Source organism: Mizuhopecten yessoensis, unplaced genomic scaffold (assembly GCF_002113885.1).
Source record: "Mizuhopecten yessoensis strain PY_sf001 unplaced genomic scaffold, ASM211388v2 scaffold5895, whole genome shotgun sequence".
In the NCBI taxonomy this organism is placed as follows: Eukaryota; Metazoa; Mollusca; class Bivalvia; order Pectinida; family Pectinidae; genus Mizuhopecten; species Mizuhopecten yessoensis.
In genome coordinates this window covers 26954-37461 of record NW_018406277.1, presented here as the reverse complement: position 1 = coordinate 37461, position 10508 = coordinate 26954, and the positions used below count along the sequence as shown (strand labels likewise).

The 10508-nt window shown below is 38.7% G+C and overlaps 1 protein-coding gene across 1 annotated transcript; it reads left to right on the top strand.

The window, feature by feature from the left end:
* Positions 1-7715: 7715 nt before the first annotated feature.
* On the top strand, positions 7716-10284 carry LOC110451267. The gene has a single exon (XM_021499186.1). The coding sequence runs from the start codon at positions 7882-7884 to the stop codon at positions 9031-9033; it is 1152 nt and encodes a 383-aa protein (XP_021354861.1). The 5' UTR covers positions 7716-7881; the 3' UTR covers positions 9034-10284.
* Positions 10285-10508: the final 224 nt, after the last annotated feature.

Genomic DNA, 10508 nt, shown 5'->3' with positions numbered 1-10508 from the left:
AGTGTGATTCCTTGTTGTCTATAGCAGAGACGTATATATTACAATACGTCTCTGTCTATAGTAAGTTTGTTAACGGAGTGCCCTCTCTGTGTGTGGTAATTATAAAGGTGTCAAAAATCAGTCAAGCGGTTCCGGGCTAGTGTACCTATGAACTTACATGGTTCAATGAAAAAGATAATTGACCTTTAAACAGCCGACCAACTAGTACCACTTAGCGCCTTTAGCAAGTTACACAGTGGACAGTATATATCAGAGGCTGGGATTAACCTGGCCTAGGGTATATTTGGAAATATTATATTAACGACAACAAGATTTATTAATTAATTAAAGAAAGGTTTGTTGATATTTTTAAAGAATGTGCAGAAAAAAAATAGAATATTCTGAAAAGCAATTTTTATAGATATATTTACGATCATTTTGATCTACAAAACTACCTGCGTAAACCCATACAAAAAGAATATCTGAAAGAAATAAAAAAAAAAATCTCCTCATAACTTAAAATTAGAAAAAGGGCGATATCAAAACATTGAATCGTCGAGTGTGTAATGTTGGTAATTTAGATGATGTTGAAGAACATGTCATTCTGATTTGCGAGCAATTGTTTTGAAAACTTATTATATTAAAAAGCCAAGCATATTTAAATTGAAAGGATTATTGAGTGTGAAAAATTCAAAAGAAATAACGAACTTAGGGAAATATATAAAATTTGCAAATTCGAGAGGAACCTAATTATTATAAATAGGTATAGTTGCACTTGTAATTGCATTGTGAGTGTGTGTACTGTTGTGTAATGTTATTTTGTATTTTGCACAGTTAATATCACAAATTTTGTTACTTTGTAACTGGTGAGTCGAACGACTCAAAGTAATAAAGAACTTGAACTTGAACCAGGCGATGAGGATACGTACATGTATGACAAAATATGAAATATTGTAGCACTTACACTTACATGTATTGAGCACAGACAAACAAAATGTTATGTAGTTTTGACACTTATCTATTGTGGTGTTGTCTATAAAAAGTCTGACAACGGTCAGCGACGTATACTTTAAAGCAAACATTTTCACTTGATTTTGTGTGCGGTATTATTATATTATAAATTATTCCCCATCACCAGTTTCACGAAAAATTACTTAATCATGGAGACCAGTTAACTTGAAATTACAGGAAAATGTCATCATCTTCACTCAACGCCATAACGTTTTCATGTGGAACTAGAGACAAGAGATTGTGAGCATCCTCACATAGATATGCATATGCATGTATACCCCCCCAGTGAAAAATGTTATAAATGAGNCTAATTGCCCCTGGACCCTGATAAGGAAGCTATCGCACTAAGCCCACACCCTCCTTGATCCTGCATTGAAGTTTGACCTGGTCTCAGTCCCTAAGTTGATTGATTGATAGGTTTTACGTCCGCTTCCCTACCGTGTATTTCGGTTATCCAGCAGACAAAGAACAGAAAGGAAAATGAGTAGAAGGGATAAAGTATGGAGTAAAAGAGTAGAGGGGGCAGATAGGTTAGAGAAGGGGCCGTCTATCCTATATATATTAACTGTATAAGTCTAGTTTTTGTAAGACGGCTCCTATGCCTAATAATGCCTTAACCTAACACTCATCGTACAGCATCACCAAGTCAGGACCGGAAGTGGGGTATTGTGCCGCCTTCAGCCACACCAGTCCCTGCCTATTCTATGAATTTGGTTTGTACAGAGACGTATAATGTATTTATACGTCTCTGGTTTGTATATAAAATTTGGAAGTCCATCTAAATATCTTAATAAAGAGACCCTATTTCTAACGATCTAAAGTTTTGGATAACATTTTCACTATCCTCTGTGTCGGCGTTTACGCGCCTACTCTTTTTCGAAAAACCCAGACAGTTATCTGACATCAGACCCTTATACCCTCTGTAGTACACACCCCTCAGGGTGTGCCAGACAGTCATAGTTTCTCCTGTACCAGGATTCAGACAGGTACGATTTACCTGTAGAAAAGTCAGTATAGATATCTACATTTTTATGATCGATAAAGAAAACCTGTATTCGTATTAATACTAGAGGTACATATCTTGAATGTAAAAAATACATATATTTAGTACATATTATTTTTCTTATTCATAGTTTCCTACATGCACGAGCTTGCCTTTCAAACTGAAAAAACATATATAATAACTCCATTAACAATATACACGTACAATGTATACTTAAACAAGAATCAACTACATTTTCATAATAAAATAAAAGATGTATAACAAAAAAGCCTGTTTATCTGTGAATGAAATTTAATTAATAGACATGGTATAACATGTATACATTTCAAATCTCCGATGCATGTATTTGCATGTACTAATAAGTAAGCACATTATCGGTCTCCAAATCCTACGGAAAATCTAAAAGTGTATGGAAGTATTAAAGACGATATAAAAAATAGAAATAGAGGTACTGGATCCTTAACACAGGAGTCTGAAATTATATCATTTTTAATTATTATTAGGCTTATTAATTATTACGTTTCTCGTTAAAAAAACGTAACAAGTTTACTTACTGTCAATATTAATTAGTATTTTATTCGGTAAGCAGGTGGAAATACTTCTGACCATAACTTATTATTATCTGTGTGTCGCGTTGATCTGTTAGCGTACGTCAGGTCTTTGTGATGGATATATTACATCGATCGACCTTTATCCTCGTAGCCTACAGTGTACTGACGTTTCTTCCTATGCATTGTGGGTATGTTCGTTTCGTTTTAGATATTTTATATGCTTCCGCTTTTTATGTAAACCCGTTCTTGTCACCACAAACGAATCACCGTTTGTAAGCGTCATCCGTAGCACTTCCGTACCGTTTGCGTAGCACTTGCGTACCATTTCCGTACCGTTTGCGTAGCACTTGCGTACCATTTCCGTACCATTTGCGTAGCATTTCCGTACCGTTTGCGTAGCACTTCCGTAACGTTTGCGTCCAAGGTGGAACAGCGAACGTGCACGGGTCTGTACTTGTTTTGGCCATGTTACAAGGCCCATGTATTACACACTGATTATTTTATTATCCACGGCTAGCAGCTGAGAGTTGTCATTTCTAAGGCAAAAATCTCAATGACATTAGCAGTCAGGGATTTAATGAAAGACAAAACAGCTATTTGTATATATAAACTCGCTCATTCATACTTAAAAATGATGCTGCTTTTTTTTTTGGCCAAAATGTTTAGAAAATCGAAGCTAACGTCTTTACTTTGTCATCAGATGCCAATCCAGTTTCAGTTTTTCTGTCCGGTTGCTTGTACCGGGAAATAGTCTAATGTTCTGGAATCCTGGTAAATACATATTGTTTCCGTCAATAATATAAGCTGACCGCAAAATGTTAATACAGACCGGAGATTGACCGACCGGTTTAGATACAGCAGCCGCACGCTGACCGTCTGTCCATGTAGCGGGTGACGTGCGCTTGCCAATGTCAGTTAATAATGTCACTCCCCTGACAGATTGCGGAACAAACGTCCCCAATTGGTGTTAGGTGTCGGGGGATCGACTCGGTACACACGACCCTGTTACAGAATGTACAAAAGGTTATTTCCGTAACAGCGACCAAATAAAGGGGTCGTCTCGGAACACACGAATCAGCTTTTATACGTGCATGGCCTCAGACAACAGATAATGCTTCCGGATCGATGCATTTTGGCTCGTTATTGTATGAGTTTTATTTTTTTGCACGTGAATGAAATGCATCTTTATGATACATGTGTACCGAAATATTTACATTGGATCTTCATTGCCAAGACCAGTTCCGTATTATGAGACCATAACGCAGGCGTAGTGATATATTCACGTGTCCGACTAAGTTCCGGATCGTTATTCCCGACTGTACTAGCAAGCAGATAAGCAAATTACCAAACATGATACAGTATATTCACCGTTTTATGAATGTCTATTATAAAATGTGAATTGAATGTATTGATTGATTAAATTATGGAAAACGTTCAGATATTTTTGTGTTTAATTCAACGAATTATATTTTTTACGGAAAAAGTCACGAGACAACGTTCAATGGGGAACTCCATGGGCTGTTCTACCTCTTGAACAAACACCCCAAAATCGAATTTAAAAGTGCGCTGTGCTGTAAGAAAAGAAAATGAAAACAAAATGGAAAATGTAAATATAATAATAAATCAGCATTCTGTTCCGTGTTATAGTCCTATAACACAGAACAGGATTGCAGACAAATAATCATAATGCGCTTTTGCGGGTTATTCATTTTGTCTGCAATCCTTTTCCGTGTTATAGGACTTTACAGCAATCTGAGCAGAATGCTGTTTAATGCTTAAATGAAGTTCACACATTTTCCCTGTAATTAAAGTGGTGGATTAGTTTGTTTGAAATTTATTTTGGTGATGGAAAAATGGTATGTTGTTGGACTCTTGAACATGATTGGGTTTGGTTTAATTTTGTAATGTACATTTAGTACAAATGGGTTATGGTGGCTGTACAATTATATTACAAAAATGCCGGTCATGGAAAGTTTTTCACCACAAAGGTGTCCAGGTATTCGAACGAAAACTGTGAAGATCTGGTATCGAAGAGCAAAATAGTTGGTAAGTTGGTAAGAACTTAGGGTGCAATAGATTGCAGTTTGAGACCTCGGTACACACGGTAAAATTGCAGAAATTGGGTTTGGGCGAATATGGTTACATCCGCGATATCCAGGGGTTACGCTCAGTTTAGCTCTCTGCACCCCTGGAATATGTCATAGTAAAATTGAAGGCACGAAGATAGCTGTTTGATTGGTCTCGGGTAAAAAAACCTGACCAATCGCTAGGCTGATACCTTTCCTTTGAAGATTACAAAGGAGAGACGTCCGAATTCAAAGCTTGTCATTTTTTACCGTTACGTGACCGCGATATTCTTTTGATGTACATTTTGTATATCAAAGGATCGAACTGATGCATACTGAGCCTTCAATTTTGCTATGACATATTCCAGGGGGTGCAGAGAGCGGAAATGAGCGTAACCTCTGGATGTCGATGATGATAGGGTTAGAGTGGGCTATCTTGGTACAGACAATCCACTAGCAGAGACCCCCCCCCAACCCCCTTGCTAAGTTGTACTGTAAGATAGGCGTTTCGATACCAATGTCCATGTTTTCAGTGAACATGAAGGTACATGTAGGAGAGGTTATATTGTATCTCTGTACTCAAAACCCGATCGCGAAACCTCAGCCCGGCGTTTTTTTACTTCCTACATAACGTGTCGGGGAAGGGACTGGGCCCTTTTATGCATCGGGGTTTTACTTTACGTGCGATTTGGTACGCGGCACGCTTTCATTGTCGTCTTGTTGCAATCGACCTGTTTACAGATGAGTACAGAGGAGGAAATTTGTCAAATTCTGACAAACGCATCGTATAATACAAATGTATCAGTTACACTACATGAAGTATATATGTTGTACAGAGCATGTACAACAACTTGAGTTATCTCCCTTCATCCGTTAAATGTTCGCCGGTGTAGTAATAGCCTTAAGCCCCTATCTCACATACACGATTTAAGAAATTTCGAACACGATTTCGGAAAAGTTGAAAAATCGTGTTGATTCGCGCTCGACCTTGTGGTTTATGCCAAGCACGACCCTCATACGACCCTCATACGACCTTCATACGACTGAACACGACACTAATACGACCGTCATAAGATATTCATACGATACAACACGAATTAACCTCATTTAACACGACCCCAATACGACTGTCATACGACCAAACACGACTGTCATACGACCAAACACGACTGTCATACGACGCCCATACGACTTAACACGAATCAACACGATGTCCATACGGAGAGGAGGAAGTACTCCAGAATTCGGTATAGAGCAGTAAGCTTTTCGCTGTCGTCCTTGAACTTGACAGACTTGACCTCACCCCTGTCTATTTTTACCTTCAGTATGTCCTTTGGTTTATTCTTGCCAGTTACGAAGTCGAACTTGTCAACGACACAAATGAGCAGGTCGCCTTCAGTTGCAAGAGACAGTCCCACAGGATGTAGAGCTATGGCTTTGATGGTGGGGTTAGAGGCAGCGTAGGCGTCGCAAAGAGAGGAACAGGAAGAGATTCTGGGTTCGACCATGGTTGTTGAGGGGCAGTTTGACCACCTAATGCAAGAACTGTATCGTGAAGACGTGAATACATTTACCAACTTCTTGCGTGTCACTCCGGAGATGTTCATGGAACTAGTAGAACGCGTTGGTCCTCGTATTGAAAAAGGGACACCTTCTGGAGAAAAGCCCCAGAGCCTGGGCTTCGCCTAGCTATAACACTGCGAGACTCCTACCGATCACTTCAATATGGTTTTAGAGTGACTGCTAATACCATATCTACGGATATCTACGAAACATGTGAGGCTATTGCACAATATTCAGAAAGGAAAACGGTGTAGTCATGCCACAAACAAGTTTCGAATGTGGGGATCCTTAAAGCACACGGCAGCTCCATATATAGTGTTAATTCTATATACCTAGCGTTAAGCACGTGCATTTTGTGTGGTACAGGACTAACACAGGAGACGCCATTTGCATGACGCATGTTTGTGTTATATAAAATAATGTGTCATTATGAAAACAAAATATACTTCAAATTTAACCCCCAGTGATTTCGGGCAGGTCACCAATATTTGGAATTTAATTTACGTTGTTCACACCTAAATGATTTTACTTTATGTGTAACTTCGGCGAAAATTTAATAGTAAATTAAAATATCAACCGCTGCGCCCATTTATATACTTTTTATCATTTTAAATTTAACAAGGTTGAGTAGTTTTTCGCCATCGACGACATCGTTTTGAATCCTGAGACGTGAGATATTTGTCGGTGTGTTGACAATGTCATCACTATTGAAATTGTAATAGAGGTGAGCCGATATGTGACGTGTGTCAATATGCCGAGTTATGTATTCAAATACAGGTATTGTATGTACACCGCCGCAAATATGACCTACATGTAGTCCGCCTACATAGAGGTTAAAGGGACATGCTACACGTTACTTAGCCAATAGGTCTTCAATCCGAAAAAATCAGTGTTATACATGTACGTTGTATTTTTTATGTAATCATCCATAGTTTGTGTATTTGTGATGGAAATTCCGAAAAAAATGTAAGCAACATTACAAATCATCTTGATATGTTAGTCAAGAACGTGATCAAAGCTGCCAAAGGTCAGCCAGGTCAACGCATGCACTTTTTTTCCCCGGCACCATTACAGCTTTTATAAACCAATTCTGAAAAGAAAACCATACCTTCCTGGATTTTATGGGGGGGGATTAAGATAAAATGGAAAATGATATCGTTATCAACAACAGGGGTATGGGTGTACAAACTCAATGGGGCTGGACCAGGATTCGAACCCCGTACTTTTATATTATACTACAAGTACATGTATCTCTCTTACCGACTGAGTAACCTAGTCAACGGAATTGACCTGGCTCAACTTTTCTACAGTTATATCCAAACGTAAGCTATAAAGGGTGGAGGTTATCGTAAATACGACAAGCCAAAATGCAGGGGGACAGGCATCCTTAATCAAATTTCATAATTTGACGATATATGTAGAGATGTCACTTTAACCTTATCATCATCGTCACGTGCACATTAGATGGTGACGTATATAAAATAAAAATGTTTAACATGATTAAGGGTAGCCTTTCTAGCTCTTCACCTTACCCGCTATATATATAAATAGACGCTCCTAAAATTGAAAAGTAAACATTCAAGTAACGAGAAGATAAAAGCAGATTGCCTATTGAGAATCATACAGTGAGATAGGCTCTATCGAAGTTAGCACGGCAAGGTTTGTAAAGTATACCTCGTACTACCGAACACTTGAACGTAAACGTATAATGGCGGACCTGACACAAACAGAGGAGTGTATCGAGGCTATCCGAAAGGCCGCAGAGGCATTGTGTTCGGAGACAAATAAGCTACGGGATTCCATGATCAGGCGTGTAACACGCCAATATCAGGGTAAAGTCAGCAATGGAGATATAGGTGAGGCGAACGAAATCGGGGGAAATGATACAGACCTGCCATTGCATTTCCAACCCGGAGACATCGATGTCCAGAAGATCCAGGCCATCCTCGGGCGACTTGAAGCCAACGCGGACACGGCAAAAAATGCAAGGCTACGGAAAATGGCTTCATTCCAAATCACAAACCAGTCAGTGGATGTGTTGGTATCCACTTCCAGAGAGCATGCGTGGTTGTGCGACCATCTGAAGAACCTCTGTTTGGTCGACAAGGACGGCAAGACATTGGTCAAACGGAAACTTGATCACGTGCCGGAATCTATCACGATCTCTGACGACGGCACAGTGTACTTCACGTCCTACCGGGAAAAGGCTATCAAGAAGCTGGACGTGTCGGGAAAGATTACATACGTTCTGAACACGTCGCCTCTACATCCTGTGGGACTGTCTCTTGCAAATGAAGGCGACCTGCTCATTTGTGTCGTTGACAAGTTCGACTTCGTGACTGGCAAGAATAAACCAAAGGACATACTGAAGGTAAAAATAGACAGGGGTGAGGTCAAGTCTGTCAAGTTCAAGGATGACAGCGAAAAGCTTACTGCTCCATACCGAATTCTGGAGAATACAAACGGTGATGTTTTAGTGATAGATGGACTGTCAGAAACCTCTGGACGATTAGTGGTGTTCAATGATGTAGGGGGCGTGAAATTTACCTACAGTGGTGATGATACCGGAAATGGTCAGCCTTTCTGTCCAACAAACATGTGCATTGACCATATCGGAAACATTTTTGTTGTGGACGGTGGGTCACACTGTATCCACGTATTGAACAGTGTCGGGGAACTGCAGAGGAAAATCATCTCGGATGAGATTGGAGGGGTGGAGCCGACCATTCTGAGCATCGGGCAGGACGGGATTATGTGGGTAGGACATGCTAATGGCGAGGTCGCTGTGTATAGGTATAGGCGATCTCACAGAGCGTCCGGAGTGTCGCGGGTGCGAGATGAAAAGGAAACATTTTTCTGAATGGAACATACTGTCCATTGTACGTTTTGACCTATACAACGCGATATTGTGTGTATCGGATGTATCTGCAATAATAACACAAATATGAATCGAAGATTCAGTAGGCTTTGTTGAAGGCAAATCTAATGGATTGCAATATGAGTTTAGATGCTTGTTGTATAATGAATTAATCTCATTTGATACGTTTTAAATTCAAAGGACTGTGATTAAGTTAACCGGCAATGCATGGTTCTTTATGTGTAAAAGTACTGAAAAAGAAACTGTAGCACCCTATATATATCATACATGTGTTGCCGAAAATTAGCGAAAACTCCTTTTTTCAAATATACCATTTCCAATTATTGAACAATAAATAAATGAACTACCAATCCGGAAGTTGAGAGGTATCTTACATTTTACATACGAATTAGCGAGAAACATTAAGAATATAATTCTATGAATTAAAATAATAGAATATTCAACCAAAGTGCTGTAAAGTCGATATACAGTAATGCAGGAAATGTATAACCATGTGCTTACATTTGTAATTGTGAAATCACGAACGACAAGTCTGAATTTTCAAAATGTTTAGCTCAAAAGAATAAGAAGTCTGTCTACAACTTTATTGTTAAAGAGTGCTGTCAACTTAAGTGATGTACAGAGATAGGATTATAAAATCGAGTTAATGTTTATGGGACGTATTACACGATACGTTATCTTAAGAAAATCGGACGAAGATTGCGCAATGTACACAGGTTCATACATGTGTGACATTATGTATCCAGCGCGGATCTGTGAGTCACGGGTATGTATAGTGGTTTATCAGCTATGATTCAAGTCATCAACTATCCACAGTATATCGCATTGGTATGTGTGCAAAGGTTATCAGCTACGATTACAATCTTTATTTCATCAGCTCACCACTGTCAAGATTATCAAGAAATCATGTGTTATAAGTAAAATGTGATTAAAGGGAGCTTACTCTATTTCTACATCAAATAAAATGTACTTCTAATGGTAATAAAGGAATTCGAAGGTATAGGCCTAGCGGTGCCTCCCGTCTATTTTTTTTTAAAATGTAGCATTTGTACGTGTTCACTGGAAATTAAAGACATATTATTTAACTGCATCCATTTATCAATCAATATAAAGCGTCGGTACTAACTTCGCTACAAATCTATATACATGTAACTAGTATCAGCCCGCAGTGAATAAACATTGACAATCATTCAGCAATATCACTAAAAGGTGAAATATTTTTTTTATCCTAAACACAGCTTTTTTTTTAAAAAAGTTTCATTGTAAGTATTTGAAACGTTTCAATACATTTGTTTATTGCGCATTGTTACTTACTTTACACTTGATTTGATTTGATTAAATGTCGTATATAAAACTTCGAATTTAATAGTAAGACGCAGAGTTTTTCATTTAAAGTGATAAGGTTTTTACTGTGTAATTAGCAAGCTCTCTGCGTAGCTGAACATCGATGCACATTG

What these genes read in the sequence shown, in the direction of transcription:
- LOC110451267 (XM_021499186.1), top strand. Translation starts at nt 7,882, where the DNA reads ATGGCGGACCTGACACAAACAGAGGAGTGTATCGAGGCTATCCGAAAG.